The sequence below is a fragment of the Nycticebus coucang genome, chromosome 1 (assembly GCF_027406575.1).
Source record: "Nycticebus coucang isolate mNycCou1 chromosome 1, mNycCou1.pri, whole genome shotgun sequence".
In the NCBI taxonomy this organism is placed as follows: Eukaryota; Metazoa; Chordata; class Mammalia; order Primates; family Lorisidae; genus Nycticebus; species Nycticebus coucang.
In genome coordinates, this window is record NC_069780.1 from 165,849,706 (window position 1) to 165,866,976 (window position 17,271).

Genomic DNA, 17,271 nt, shown 5'->3' on the forward strand with positions numbered 1-17,271 from the left:
GAAGAAAACAATGTTTAATTTTAACCAATCTAGTTTTACCTTATTTCTTGCCCACTATACACTAAATACAGGGGGGACATAAAGTTCATGGGCAAGTTACCATGTTAAACTATTTATTTTTTATTTTGGGGGATTCATTGAAGGTACAAAGAACCAGGCTGCATTGACTGCATTTGTTAAAGTCTCTCTTATAATTGTGTCCCATCTCCAAAAGGTGTATCATATATTGTGACCCTCCCCACTCTTCTCTCTCCTTGCCCCTCTGCTCTCCCCTTCCCCCACCCCCTACCATGTCTTAGGTCATGAACTGACCTCACATCAGAATTGAGTACATAGGATTCTTTTCCTTTCTTTCTTTTTTTTTCAGACAGAGTCTCACTATGTTGCCCTAGGTAGAGTACCCTGGCGTCACAGCTCACAGCAACCTCAAACTCTTTTTCTTTTGTTGTTGTTTAACATGCCTGGGCTGAGTTTGAACCTACCAGCCCCAGTGTATGTGGCTGGCACCCTAACCACAAAGCTACAGGCGCCAAGCCCGTACATGGATTCTTGCTTCTCCATTCTTGTGATGCTTTACTAAGAATAATATGTTCCCCTTCTATCCAGGTTAATGCAAAAGATGTAAAGTCTCCATCTTTTTTAATGGCTGAATAGTATTCCATGGCATACATATATCACAGCTTGTTAATACCATCCTGGGTTGATGGGCATTTAACACTTGAAAATACTGGCCATGGAAGCCAGAAAGTGCTATTCATTTTTGTAGGCAAGGAAGGGAATTCATAGTTTAAAAGGTTTTATTATCAAGTAAGTATTCATTATCTTAATATCTGCAACAGGAGTTTGTAAGGGAGAGTTTCACTAATTTTTTTAGACCAAGAGGGAATTTAACATGTTAGAGTAAAGATTATTTCTTCATACCTAGGAGTTGTTTCTCTCAGAATTAATACTTTCTAACTCCTTATCTGTCAATTATACAGCCATTTCTACATATAGGAGAACCCTACAGAAGCTATCTGTTGGGGTTGGCTTGAGCTAAGGAACGGAGAGAGAGAATATATCCAGCAAACTCCAATAAATTTAGTTTTTATAAAATGTTTCTACTTAATGCATCTCTTTTAATTGATGTTAATATCAACTATCCACTAAGCATAATTTGGACAAAAAAGTCTACAAATGGAAATCACAAACACGAGCTTTCAAAATACTATTCTAAAATCACTCAACAACAGCTAGGTCATATTCTATCAACTTCTGTAATAAACATTCTTTAAACATTTCCTAAAATTATCACTGATATTAACGTCTTCACAGAAACTGAAAATTTGAGCTTTTCAGGAAAGTATTTTTATAACTGTTCAAATGAACCAAAATTAAATACTGCAGGATCATTACATATTATTAAATATTACAATCTACTTTAAAGAAAACACACTGAAAATCCCCCAACTTAGGAATTCACAAACTTTGCCACAAATTTTTTCTTATAAACAGTTATTTTCTCTCAAACTGACAGAAGCTGAGGATGCTAAACACGATCCAACTAGATTGTTCAGTGCTAGGTAAAAAACAACCAGCTAAGGTATTTCAGTGATCAGAATTAGCACAAGATAACTAAGGTGAACTAACTGTCCCCATTAATGACTATAATCATCAGCTTATCAGGTTAATCATTATTGACTATTAAAGTTGTTAAATACATCAAGTGAAGACTACTTTCCGTAACTGTTTACTCTTTTGTTTAAAAGAGACAATCCCAAATAAAAAGTGGTATGGGATGTTTCTTAAACTCATTGAATCCAAATAATGGAGAGCAATACACAGTTGGGAAGAAGTAAAAGGAGGGAGAAGAAAAACTGTCTCCTTGGATATGAAGCCAATCCATTCTGAGAAGCGCTGGAGTTGTTAAACCCCACACAAAACCTTCTCCCCCAAAACCAAATTGCAAATGTCTGTAATTACTGATATTAAGCTGTTAATAACATGAAAGGCAAAAGGCATTTGTTCGTTTATACTAGTCTTAAAGGATCTTGTAACTTTATTATTTTAATTTGGTGACATTGTACACTGGGTATGTTACGGTAATATTCTGACGAAAACTTTAACAATAAAGCATTTTATTGTTAAAATTTAGTGACTGAATATATTTCAATAGAAGGTATTTAAAAAATTTTAAAAGGTGGGCAGTGCCTGTGGCTCAGTGGGTAGGGCACTGGCCCCATATACCGAGGGTGGCAGGTTCGAACCCGGCCCTGGCCAAACTTGCAACAAAAAAATAGCCGGGCATTGTGGCAGGCGCCTGTAGTCCCAGCAACTCGGGAGGCTGAGGCAAGAGAATTGCCTAAGCCCAGGAGTTAGAGGTTGCTCTGAGCTGTGTGATACCACAGCACTCTACCTAGGGAGACAAAGTGAAACTCAGTCTTAAAAAAAAAAAAAGAAAGGAAAGGAAAAAAGAAATTTAGAAAGGTTCCACAAAAGGCTATGCTGCCTTACTACACCTTCAACCCTCCACTAAGGAATAAACAAGGTGATGGAAAGATTAGGAAGCTGACAGAGCTAGATGAAAATGGGACTGATTTTGAGTTTATCTTATAACAGCTACAGATCAAAATGAAAGGAAATTGAACATACATGAATATGAATAGGTATCCTTTCAATCCTAACACAGAATAGGTAGGTGACAAGGTGAAGTAAGTTATTACAAAAATAAGTTATTACAAAGTCTAGGGAACAAGAATCTGAAAATTAAGTATCTCTTGAGCTAACATATATTGGTGGGAACATAAAAGATGAGTATACAATTTTAGCCTGTATACAAAAGCTTTTCTGAAAATAGCGGCAACACACAGTCTCTATTCATTCAATAAGCATTTAATATAATCTTAATACATACGAGGTATTCTACAAGGTACTAAAAATACAGAATTTCCATAGAAATCAAATCAAATGTAACAATGTCCTTGACAGTTAACATGCTCATACAAAAATAAGTAATCTAATTAGGAGCCACAAATCTGTACCTCCACCATACATTCAAAATGTATCACCTTAGAGTATATTTGAGGAATTTCAAATTACTCTACAGAATAAATATTTTATATGTGAATATCAGATAGAATATTTAAAGAATGGAATTCTATGGCTCTTGCAAGAAAGGAAAACCTACCAAGAATTTTGGTCCAACTAGTCAACCACAAAACTATCCCAGCAATATACAGGCTAATTCCTTTACTTAGAAAAATATTAACACATCAAAATATGTGATTTTCTGTGAATATCCAAAGAAAATCCTAAGTAATGTACCACAAAGAGTAATCCACAACTATGCTTCATATACATGTAATAAAAAAAAATCCACAATTACCTAACTCTGCTATTGTTAACTTTGGAGTCAAGATCTAAAATAAAACCAAAATTTAGAACATTGCTACAAAGATAATGGTATTACTATAAAGATATTTAATCCTAAGATATAAATAAAGCCAAAAGATAGCTAATGGCATCCTGAAGTGAACCTGATGTGCACACAAACATGCACACACACACACACACACACATCACTATGATAGACACCAAGACAGCCTATTTATACACTAACATGACCACATCAGGTATAAACATCCACATTAATATGAGAAAATTAGGAGAAATATGCTTTATTACTAAAAAGGCATTCATAGGCAATGAAATTACACATAAAAAATCATGGTAAATAATAACAGCAATTACTAATTAGGAGCTTTATTCATTTCTTGATGTTCTTTAAGCAGTTGTAAAAAGACTGTTAGAAAAGAGCTTAGAAAGCAAGGCTAGTATAAGCTGAGAGGTAGAGAGAGAAAGATAGCCCAGATAAAGGGAACAAGAGGGTACCACTTTCCATCTTTCATCTAACTCTTCTACAATTGTAAAACTATGTTCTACTTTGTAAATATAAGTACTCCCAAGCATTTACTGCAAAATTTTAAAGAAAATCTCTCAAAGCAAATAATTCTGGTTCTAGCCCCCACATTCTACCACCTCTTTCACGTTAACAAGAAATTCTGAAAAGATGCATTCAAGTTAAATAAAAACTACTTATTAATTAAGGCTCAAGTCTTAATTAATTTTTGTAGGTCTGATTGTCATAATTAAAAAATTAAAAGCTTCACTGAAAGTATACAAATATCAGAAAGCAAACCTTTTTTGTTTTTAAACTATAAAAAGAATTTAAACAGAAGTAAAAGTGATTGACAAAGACCAAGTAAGAATAAAAATAGTTTAGCCACAAGTCACTTCTTTGAATAAACAGTTCTTTATATTAATACTGTTTTAAAAGAGGTTTTATGGTACACAAGCTACAACAGCAAGCTACAAAAGTAATAACCATTATACTTTTTGTATCTCCTAAAACACTGCAATGCCATATAATGTTCTGTGATGATGCAAATGTTCTCTTAATTTGGAATACGGAAGCCAACAGTCACGTGAATATTGGTAAAATGAATTCTAAAATTTCACTTAACTTAACTTCGATTTAAATAGCCAAAAAAGGCAATGACTATCACATTGGACAATGCAATTCTATATTTCATATATCTGTAAATATAAGTTCTTAAAAAAATTCTTATTATGATTACTTTTGCTTTTACTTTTTTTTTTTTTTCCAACAAGAATCTCACTTTGTTGCCCTGGGTAGAGTGCCGGCATCATAGCTCATAGCAACCTCAAACTCTTGGGCTCAAGTGATCCTCTTGCCTCAGCCTTCTGAGTAGCTGAGACTACAGGTGCCCACCACTACCATGCCTGGCTAGTTTTTCTATTTTTATAAGAGATGGGGTCTCGTTCTTGTTCAGGCTGGTCTACAACTCCTCAGCTCAAGCAATCCACCTGTGTCAGCCTCCCAGAGGGCTAGGCTTACAGGCGAGACCCACTGCACCTGGCTATTATTATTTTTAAATATAAGTTCTTAATAAATTTCTTCCAAAGTAATAAAACTTAGAATCATATAAACTTTCAGCTCTGTTGCCTTCCAAAGTGCATCTCAATCTATTTAGATGGTATGGGTCAAATAGGTCTTGCTATATAGCATCATAAAAAAATATATTTTAAAAACTAGTATACCAAGGAATACAAAATTGTATTTTCTGCACAAACAGCCATTATATTTTCTGCACTTGAGATGTTTCCCCCCTCCTGGAAATAATCTTACTGAAGTAACCAGAGAATTTAATTCAGGAACCATTCAAAAATAACAACAAAAAAACCCTTCCACAAACTTAGGATTTATTTTAGCATAATTTAAGAGGTAAATCCCATTCCCTATCACCTTGGCATGTGAAAAGGCACAACTATACTTTTAAAATATATAATATACTCATTCAACTCCCCTGCAAAATGAAAAATAACCCTTTTACATAATTTATTCTAAACCACACAAACTATTTATCAATAACTTAGGTAAGCTGTAAGAAAACAGTACTATAGGACATTTAATTCTTTGTTTTTCTTTTCTTGAGACAGAGTCTCACTTTGTCGCTTTCAGTAGAGTGCCGTGGTGTTATAGCTCAGAGCAACCTCAAACTCTTGGGCTCAAGCAATTCTCTCCTCTCAGCCTTCAGAGTAGCTGGGACTACAAGCACCTGCCACATGCCTGGCTATTTTTTAGAGGCGGGGGGTGGGGGGTGGTGGTCTCGCACTTGCTCAGGCTGGTCTCGAAACTCACCAGCTCAGGCAATCCACTCACCTCCGCCCTCCAGAATGCTAGGATTATAGGCATGAGCCACCATGCCCAGCCCCAGGACATTTAAATTCTTAAATAATGTCTAACATTGTTTCTTATAGAACTTTACTGAGATGCTAGGAACTAAAATTCAATTTATTATCTCACTGCAGAATGGAGTATCTCTATAGTCAAGATAATTTTTCAAGAGTTGCTGAGTATTCTATTTTAATACATCATTCACTTGATTAATAAACAACTTTCAGAAATATCTGAAATAACAGCAAAAAAACTTATCTCTGCAAAATCAAAGAGTAGTAAAATTCATGACTATTATGAATAGTAGGTGGAAAAAGAAAATGAAAGAAAATAAAAACTGTTCAATGAGAACTTTTTATCTATACTCCTGAAAACAATTCACTATTATCTAACATAAAGGTTAGATATTTGCATAGTAGCTTTCTATTTTTTGTTAATTTCCATTTCTTTAATACTTAGTAACTTTAAAACTAATACAAATGACAACAGTAGAGGTATTCTTACCTTTATTTGACTTTGATGGTTTATTCTTGGTAGGTTTAAGGGAACTTCTTGATTTATCCTCTCTATCTTTAATAAGTTTCTGAACATCATCCAAAGATAGTTTTTGCAGAACAACTACAGGCTTAGCTCCTTTATTTAGATCTTCAACTAGTCCCATTTTTTCTACTTTGTCTTTCTGCTCTCCTTTCATTTCCATTTTCTTCGTCTCCTGAGTAATATTGCCATCTTTATCCCGCTTGATTTTTGGAATGACAAAATTTTTCAATGCACCAGACCTGCCCCCCAGCAAATAACTTGGAAATTCTGCCTTATTGTCAGGGTGCGCTTTATTACTGTCTACTTTACTCTTGTTACCCTCTGTCCTTTTGTCATCTTTACTATTTGGTGATTTAAAACCAGGTTTGTCAGGTCTTGATTTATTAGAATCTCCTTGCTTAACACGAGGACTGTCAGGTCTTGATTTTTGTTCCCCAGAAGATGGTCTTTCCCTTGAGTCCCCTGACTCATGCCTGTGTTTTCTTTCTAGTTTATCAGTTTTTGAACCATCAGATTTAACACCATGTTCGTTTCTACTAGAGGATCTCAATGTTTCTGGTCTTCGAATCCTAGACTGATCACCTCGATGTCGCTCTGATTCACCTCTGTCATCTGATTTTTGTTTACTATCATGGTCACGTCTTAGTGACTCAGAAATGGATCGTCCATCAGGTCTTTGCTTTAAGGCTTCAGCTCGTTCTGATTTTAATCGAGGTGAGTCAGATTTAGTATCTTGTTTATGTTTAGACACTTCAGATTTTTTCTCTGTTGATGGCTTTCCAGAATCCCTTCTATTGTCATGCCTGTGTTTTGGTGTTTCAGGCCTGCCTTCACTTTTTTGCTTTGGAGTTTCAGGCCGGCCCTCACTTTTTTGCTTTGGAGTTTCAGGCCGTCCATCACCCTTCTGTTTTGGGGTTTCAGGGCGTCCATCACTCTTTTGTTTTGGAGTTTCAGGCCGGCTTTCACCCTTTTGCTTTGGGGTCTCAGGTCTTAATTTTGTTGTTTCTGACCTGCCATTATTTTGTTTGTTGTCATTTGCTTTTGTGTCAGACAGTCTATTTTCATTCTGTTTAGGTTCAACTATAGTGCTTTCATTTTGTTTGAATTCAGTCGTTCTACTCTCATTCTGTTGAAGTTCTTCTGTGGGAGTCTCAATTTTAGTTTCTATCTTATTTTCATTTGATTTTGTCTCCACCAATCGGTTTTCATGTGGTTTAGATTCTGATGATCTATTTTCATTTTGTTTCATTTCATTCTTTGAAACGTCAGGATCAGACTTTTTTTTAGGTGTCTCAGGATGGTTTTCTTGTGCAGATTTAAGACTTCCAATAATATCTTCCTGAAGAACAGAAATAGGCGCATCATTAAATTGTTTGATTTCTTCAGGCTTTTTTACGGAGTCTGAATCCTGAGTTATAGAAGCCTGAGAGTCCACTCTTCCTGCCTGATGAAGATCAATGCTAACCATTAATGCTGGCCTTGACCCATTTCCCGTAGAACCCGTCTCCTGAGAAGCTGGTCTATTACCTCCTGTAGCACCCCCAGCCTCCTGTGGGTAAGAATCTTGTTTTCTTTTTTTCAAAGGCTTATCTGAAATTTAAAGATAAATATTCAATATCAGTAATAGACATGTATTCTTATTAAAAACCCTATGGATTTTGACTATTTTAGTTATAATGTTTTTTAAAATGTAGTGAATGCAAATGTATATACAAATATATAAAATAGTAAGCACAAATGACAAAAAACTTGGAAAACCAAGGTTTGAAGAAATATTCATGCGTGATGGACCTCAATAAATATTAGTGATTGATAGTACTTAAGAACATATTTTTAAGTTTGTACATAAGGGCAAGTATATAAAATGAATAAAACTTATGATACATCAAATACAAACATATGTCCGTAATGATGAGGATAAATCAAATTCTTTAAAGAATAAGGCAACCTGTTATAAATCATACATTCTCACTCAAGATACTTTTCACCGTTAACCAAAAACTATAGCCCCAAATCTGCCAACATACCAAATAAGAAATACAAGTTTTTACTACTTGTAACGTAACTATGGAAAAGAATGAAACCTGAAACAAAACAGAAATCATGCCACTAGGAAAAAGGTAAGTGAAGAGAGCAAAGGGAAAAAAAAAAGAATCTAATAATTTGTCATTCAAGTTTAATCAAAATTCAAATTCTTTAAAGTGTTATCAGTGCAAATGGAGTGTAAAAGCTAGCCACAATGCTAGCTAGAAGTAAATTTAAAATAAGGAGGCAATAAACATCATAGTTACAAATTAGAAGTATATTAGGACTCTTAAAATTCTGTCTGAAGCAACTTCTACTACAGAAAAATGTTTCTACTCTTTAACATAGAGTTCTAGGGGGTCTACACTGGCCTCAGAAAGAAATAATTTACAGTATTCTAACATGTAAAGACAAACACATAAATAAATATGAATTCACTACCACAATAAAATGTCAAAAGGTATTTTTAATATCTACAGAGGGTGTCAAAAAACTGCATATACATTTTAAGAAAAAACTATATTAAAATTGTACTCAATATATACCAATAAGATGAATACAAGTATCACGTTGAGCACCTCTTATAACTGCAGAAGTCAAATATTACTTCAGTATTACAAATTTAATATTGTTTCTTGAAATGTGTTTACATTTTTTTTGGCACCCTCTCTATTTCTGTGCCTGATTCCACTTCTGACTCAAGAAGTTGCTAGGTCACTTTCCACACACTGAATCTCAGTTAAGTGTTGGAAATAGTTACATTATAGTACCTTGAGGTTTTCCCTGCTTTTATTTACTTGCTAAATTGCTTGACTATGTTTTAGAAGTCATTTTTAGACATTTTAACAACCTCTAAAATTCTCTTACAATATTTACTAATATGATATATCATATAAAGAAACCAGTCTCACAGTGTTACCAGTCTGACAACAGACTGGTAAAACAGCCCCTTATTGTTAGAGAATGAAATTCTGAGACTTTTTTTATCCAATAGTAATGCTTCTTTTATATACCATAGTTCCATGTTTTCTTCTTAAAGCAAGTAGTTCTTTCCAGCTTAAAATCTAATCAAATATAATTAAAATTTACTTCATATATTTGTTACTTATTTTTCATAAAACAAAGTTATTCTTCTCCTTCAGTGATCCAGCACTTAAATTTAACGTCACATATGATCCATTTGCAAACAATACTGTATAATAACATATTATCATTAGATTGTTTTCCCTAGTTAAAATATTTTAAGAAGTTATCTGAGTTTTCGTCATCAATGTTTATGTAAAAAGCATGCAGAATAGTAAATTTATAGCATAGAATCCTCTTTCTGAATGTTCTAGAATACAAAATAATTTTTTTATTTTTATTTTTAGAGACAAGTCTCACTTTGTCGCTCTTGGTAGAGTGCCGTTGCGTCACAGCTCACAGCAATCTCCAACTCCTAGGCTTAGGCAATTCTCTTGTCTCAGCCTCCCGAGTAGCTGGGGCTACAGGCGCCCGCCACAACACCTGGCTATTTTTTTGTTGCAGTTTGGCTGGGGCTGGGTTTGAACCTGCCACCCTCGGTATACGGGGCCGGCACCCTACTCACTGAGCCAGAGGTGCCACCCACAAAATAATCTTTATATCTTGCTATGTAGCACATCAATTACTATCTCATAAATAAGATGCTTTATTATATTATCCTTATCCCTAAAACTTTAAGACAAGAATCAGAACATTGAAATACTAAGATTTCTATATTTTCACTGAAATATTCCTTTGTAAAAGCCATTAAAATGGTAACTTAAGCATACTTAAGAACTAGAATGACATGGGTCTCTAAAGATTTTCCTTAAAAAATCTTAAGAAATTGATGGCAATTTCTTTTGTAAATATAACCAGTTGGTTTTCAGAAAAATATTAAAATAACTTAGAAGGCTGATTTTTAAAGGATTATAAAATTCTCAGGAGTCTATATGTATACCCATTAACCTTAATCCCATCTACTTTTGCCATTAAAATGGAAATTTAATAAGTTAATTTCAAAGAAACTATATTCAATTTAAACTATAGAGCCTATGATAATTTATAATAAAAATATATGAAAGCATTTGCACTTAATACATTAAGATTGGGAAAGATCTTATATATATTTTTTAAAATGCATAAAATATTGCTAAATACTAAGTTCTGTTTGTCTATTAAAGAGTACTTCACTTCTCTTTTTCTGTAAATCCCAGAAAAATTCCATTATTGTTGAGAGATTCTTAGATACTTTAAGAGCATGCATACTTTCTGATCACTTGGTCTAACTCATCTCCACCATGAACTTACCCCTGTAAAGTGGCTCTGAAACTGTACAGGTCACTTATGTTTATCTATGTTCAGTATCAGTCTTCATTACATCACAAACTTTGCCTAATGATGGACAATTTGTCTATGAAGAACCATTTTTAGTATTTGGGACACTGATTACCTTTAAGACCTCTTCGGCACTGAGAACATAAGAGTAGCTATCAAAAAATATATATTCCTGAAGAAAATGCGTATAAAAGGATTATTATAATTTTAAAACCAATACTCATTACCTGGATGCTAGAATTTTGAAAATAAGATCCAGCTCTTACAGAAACTCTTAATTTGATTATGCTTTCAAGAAAAACAAACTCTATCACTTACTTAAATCTACTACAAGTAATAAATGAAAACATATAGAGTGGAAAGTACAGTAATTGTATACACAGTAACCAATTACAAAAAATGAAAATATCCCACCCCTAAACCATAGTACAGGTCAAGTAGCTAACTGTCCTATTACTGACTTAAATCTCCATCTGTTATTCCAAATGACGGCAGGTAACTTACTTCTTATCAGGGTTATGATGCAAGAATACTATAACATCATAAAAAATATTAGTGAAGCTAAGCCATTCCTTATACTTGCTAATATGGAAAGTGGACCTTGGGAAAAGATGAAATAGGCAAAGATGAACAAAGGAACTCCCTTTTTGACAAAAGCACGCAGGAATTTTTAGCACATGAAAGAGATAATAATACCTATGAGGGGTCACCTCAGAAGCAAAGATGAATAGCCTTTTAAAATTAATTTATGTAGTTACAAATGCTAAAAGTATAAGCAATAAAGGATTGAGAAAAAGATCTTTATGGAATATAAAATATTAGGTTATAGTGTTATCATGTATATAAGGGCTATGTAGAAGGCATGCAACAATGTAATATGAAAAAATAGAGATGTAAATGACTGGATACTTTCTGGGCAGCCCCATATATAGAACTGCCCAAAGAAGAGAGAATAGGCCAAAGGGACATAAATATCTGGCAGTCAGAAAAAAGTCTTCTATGTGTAGAACAAGGATGCATTAAGGTCTACTACAAACTAGGTAAAGTATTTCTTAAGGTTACTATCCTTTTTTTTGAAAAAAAATTTTTGGTTGAATTTCCTAATCTTCTTTATACGATATCATTTTTTTTTTTAAGTTTTGGTTACTGAGTTTGTTATTGGTTACTTTTCTCATAGTAAATGAATTAACAAATTCAGACTCTAGATGCAAGGGTATCCAAACTGCAGCCCACAGGCCACATGCATATTATATAAGGACTATTTTGCTTATCTGTGGTGTTGGAAATTGCGAAAAGTATGCACGGGCTTTTTCTTTTGCTCATCAGCTTTCCTTGGTGTTTGTGTATTTAATGTGTGACCCAAGACGACTCTTATTCTTCCAATGTGTGGCAGAAAAAAGACTGGACATCTACAGTATCTTGTTTACTCCATATCATCAATAATACAACAGTTGCAAAATAGTTCTCAGTGTCAAATCTTAGGATATACTAAATGTGAATTTTCGAATTTAGTCCAAAAAGTAAAAATAATGGTAACTAGTAATGAATTCATTTCAAGGAAGTATTTCATATTTCAACAGCTAACTATAAAACCACCACTTTAGAAAGAATCTTGTTTTTATTTATGATCTTACAACTTGAACCCTTAATCTTTCCAAATTCTCACAGTAACCTTACATAAACATACTATCCCATCCCACAATGCAGAAACTGTATGTGAAATGTCAAAGGTCAAATCAAGTATTAGGTGAAACCTAAATTCCAAAAGTTTTCAAATATAGTCATTTATCACTTGACAATGGGAATACACTTTGGAAAATCCATTATGAGGAGATTTTATTGTTGTGCAAACATCCAAGAGTGTATCTGCATAAACCTAGATGGTATAATCTACTATGTACCTAGGTCATATGATATAGCTTGCTGCTCCTAGGCTACACATTTGTAGCGCATGTTAATTAATATAGGCTGTAGTGAATAGTATAGGCAATTCTAACACAATAGTAAGCATTTGTGTATTTACAAATATCTAAATATAGAAAGTGTACAGCAAAAATATGGTTATCTTATAGTACCATTCTTGTTTATGTAGTCCAGTGTTGACTGAAATTTTGTTATGGAGTATGATTGTAAATCCATGAAGTAATAGGAACATGACTTTCAGAAAACAAGTCAGAAATGCCAAGTCAGATGTCAGCAAAACCTAGCTGAACCCCAACAGTACCAGATAAATCTGTATTTTCACCAAAATTATAGGTCAACTCTTGCTCAATTTTTCAGTTATTTTTTGCATCATAGATTACAGAGAAAACTGTGTGAATAAGTAAAATATACAAGTTTTTGCATAAATAGTATATTTATTGATTTTGTTTTATTTTCACAAAGATAAGTCAATAGTATGAAGTAAGTTTGCTAATACACAACTAGAACTATTTATTACCCTTATTTTCATTCCATTTTTAAAAGTAAAAAGTAAAAACTCTGGGCTCAACAAAAATGATACAATAAAAGCTTAGGAAAGTAGGGCGGTGCCTGTGGCTCAAGCAGCAGGGCCCGGGCCCCATATACTGGGGGTGGAGGGTTCAAGCCCAGTCCTGGCCAAAACAGCAAAAAAAAAAAAAAAAAAGAAAAAAAAGTTTAGCAAAGTAAAAAAAGAAAAAAATTCACCATTTCCTGTTTTTTTGTTCCTATCAATTTCTAAAAATCATTTTAAATTAAACATTCCTTTTAAAGAACATATTTTCCATAAAACATTAAAAATCATGCAAAAATTCAGTTCTCAGGCAACTAATTCTTTCTTGGTCAGGCAATTACAATTTTGAGGATTTCTTGTAAAACTGACTGGTTTAGGATTCAAGAATTTTGGATAGATTAATATTACCAAAAGAAGTTGAGTAATACTGCTCTCTTCACTTCGCATGCACATACTTTACAAGAAGTTAAAGGAATATACTTAAAAACTTATATGTATTTATTTCCTGAATCCTACATTGCAAATCAAAGAGAAAAGGTACAAACAAAATTTCATCGTTAACATCAAAGATTAAGCCATAAGAAAACATAATCCCAGTTCCCTGGCCAATAAAATGAAGACTTTTAGTCATTTCTTTATTTGCATTTATTTTTGATCTATATACTTTCCAAACATTATAGTACATCAATTATTAAATTAGTCATTTTTCTCAATAGCATTAAGAAGAGCCATCTTGACAGGAGACATAACACCAATCTTCAGCATGTTTCTTAGCATAGGAACACAATTACCTAGTGATGCTCTTATCAAACAAACAAGATCATACAAAAAAATGAACACTACCCCAAATCAAGAAGTTCTGTTTTATAATCACTGAAAAATAAAATATAAGAACTGTAAATTAACCTAGAATATCTTAATCATAAAAATAAATCATGAAGTGTCCTTGTGGTTTGGATGGTGAAATGTGTACATGCCTCTTATAGAGACATCAAATTCATAAATTATGCTAATTTCAATCACTGATTTGTCAGTGTCTCTTAAAATAGTATTAAAAATATTTTGCATATAGTGTACATCAAATAATTAAGAACTTACTAGGGACTTAATTCCATCTTAATATACTACACAGATTAAAGGGAACACTTAGCCATAATCACCATAAAAGGTTCTTGACCCTTAAGGTTTGCTATTTAGTATTAACTTAAACTCTTTCCACACTTCGTTTACTAAAAAAAAAAATTTGACATTATTAAGACACGAGCATTATAAACCAAATGAAATACTGAATTGCCAAATAATCATACACACAAATTTTCTTAAAATGTACCTGTACCATTTAACCACAGCTTAGCAGGAAAATAGCTGAAGATGCATAACTCTATTAACATAACTTGTGAAAAATGTGTTATAGAAATATTAGTGGTCATTTTAATATGAAAACACAAATAAGTAAAATAATACCCGGTATACAGTAGAATCTCCATAGTTGATCACTTCCCTACATTGACCACCTCAAGTTGACCTAATTTTCATAGACATGACATGTACCACATGTATACATATTAGTACAGTAGGCCTACTCCCTTATGCTAATTGCCACCATATGCTGACCAGTTTGTTTCAGTCCATTTGGTGGTCAACGTACAGAGGTTCCACTATAGTACATATGGATGACAGACCTGTAGTAGAGAATTACCAAATCTTGGGTAGTTGCTTCAGATAAAAAATGAAATGAAATTAACAATTTAATCTGAGGTATTAATATGAGTAATAAAAATATACTTGAGAATTATAAAAAATATAATAAAAAAGTAATGTAAAAAACTTAATTTTGACACTATAAGTACATATTTGCTCAGATGATAAAGTGTTTTTAAAAATGAGATTACTTTACCTTTATCTTGAACTTCTTTTGAGAAGCGCTCCCTTTCAATAGCTGATTCTCTTTCTATTCGCTCAATTTCAGCCAATGCATCCAATTCCACTTCATCATATATAGGTCCCTGTTGTGATACCTGTTGCTGATTCTGTACCACAGAAGTCTGGGGTTGTTTTGCAGCAACTGAAGTGTTCTGTTGTACAACAGGCACTTGATTTGCTGGAAGGAATGCTGTTTGTTCTTGCTGCGACAAACACTGAGCAGCATTTAGTGGGCGGTTTACATCCTGTGGAGTAATGGGTGTTTTTGAAGTCTGTCCTGGGTACTGCACATTAAAAGGAATATCATTTTCTGAAACATTGCTATTTTCCATACCAGAAAGCATATCCTCTTGCTGGTCCATGTCTGAAGACCTTACACGAGAAAGTCTTAACGTAAGTTTAGTTGAGTCCTTGGATGGAGAACTAATTATATCATACATTGCAGCTTTTTCACTCTGTTCTTTTTCATCTTTGCCTAATTTCATTTTCTTTTGCTTCTTCTGTTTTCTTTCTGGAGAATCTAGCAAGATGTCTGGTGGAACATCTCGAGGTGATGAGCAAGGTAGAGGCTGAGATTGTAGGATTAAAGGTGTTCTTGATCCTACAAAAACAATTCAACAGCAATGAACAGTTGTGCTGGCTTCACATGTCCTTAAAGTATGATAGAAATATTGCTATCTAGTAATGCTAGAAGGAATATTAAGAAATGATCTAATCCAAGCCGCTTATTTACAAAAGATAAAAAGAAAGCTTAAAGTCTTGTCCCACATACTTGTTTAGATTGCTGATCCATGATATAGGTTTGATTCTAGGTAGGAATATCTCATCTTTCAGGCCAGAATTACTTCTATTTTTATGTCCAGAAAGTATAAATAATTGGTTTTAAAAGGGAAAAAAGATCATTGTTTCTAAAGATGATACAACATAAACATTTTGGGCATTACCATCTATCTCTATACTTTCACTAATTATCTAGGAAACCTGAAACATCCCATTATCTAAAGTAAGAATAAGCTAGACTTTGTAAAATCACACCAAAATAACAAATTAATCCTAGAGACTTCTGGTATCATAACAAAAACAAAGTAGGAAATTTACAATTACTAAAGTCTTTACTTACTTCAAAAACTGGTGGTAAAAAGTATTGATTATACCTTTATGTGATCTTCTCTTTCTCCCTCCACTTAACTTCATTCACGTATTCTCTTCACCTTGCTAATTCTCTTTTTATTAGAAAAATATGCAAATTTCCAGCAAATTTCAAGGCACATGAAAATATCTTGAGCCAAGATTCCATTAAATTAACCAATGTAGGGCGGCACCTATGGCTCAAGGAGTAGGGTGCCGGTCCCATACGCCAGAGGTGGCGGGTTCAAACCCAGCCCCGGCCAAAAAAACAAAACAAAACAAAACAAAACAAAAATTAACCAATGTATGGTATATTGGGAAGTATTAAAAGTAAGTTAATCAGATGGAAAAATCCTCCTTGAAACAAGCTGTTAGGTATGAAAAAAGTGCATTGACATGTTTCAGAAATAATAGTATAACTGCACCTGAATAATGTAATACAGTGGTACCCAAGCTTTTTGGCACCAGGTTCTTGTTTCATGGAAGACAATTTCTCCACGAATTTGGGAGGGGGGTAGACAGGAAGGGTGCTCAGGAAGTGATGTGGATGGGGAGCAGCTATAAATACATAATCACCATAAAAGATGAAGATGCCCTTGCTTGCCCACCGCTCACCTCCTTCTGTGTGGCCCAATACATAACAGGCCACGGACAGGAGCCATTTTGGTACCAGGGACCAGTTTCATGGAAGACAATTTTTTCACAGAATGGGAGTTGGAAGGGACAGGAGGTGGACCTCAGGCTGTAACGCTGTGCAGCCAGGTTCGTTAACAGGCCATGGACCTGGTAACTATCTGCAGACTGGGGTTGAGAACCACAGATATAGCACATTTCTTATCATCAGGCTATTTATAAAATATTTCAAAATCTGTAGGAAATTATAAAAATTGGTCAAGCTAAAAATTCTTCACATAATGAACTTAAACCTAGAACTATCTTAAATTAAGCTTTCAGTATTTTTATATATATCTTTAATTTTTTCCATGATACATAATTCTGAACTGTCAATTAGCAATGTTAATATATTTTTAATGCTATATACATGTATAAAAATCTAACTTTTAAGAGAAGATATCTATTGAATAAAGTGTGATAAAGATATATA

The 17,271-nt window shown here is 33.6% G+C and overlaps 1 protein-coding gene across 3 annotated transcripts in view; it reads right to left on the bottom strand.

The window, feature by feature from the left end:
• NIPBL (NIPBL cohesin loading factor) overlaps positions 1 to 17,271 on the bottom strand; it is a 219,487-nt gene that overhangs the window by 89,875 nt on the left and 112,341 nt on the right. For 2 of the 3 annotated variants that reach the window (XM_053592103.1, XM_053592093.1), the window contains exons 9-10: positions 15,013 to 15,639; positions 6,242 to 7,867 (exon numbers count right to left, since the gene is read on the bottom strand). In XM_053592103.1, the coding sequence (XP_053448078.1) occupies positions 6,242 to 7,867; positions 15,013 to 15,639 (2,253 nt within the window). The remainder of the gene's footprint in view (positions 1 to 6,241; positions 7,868 to 15,012; positions 15,640 to 17,271) is intronic. The other variant, XM_053592111.1, reaches the window with a different exon arrangement.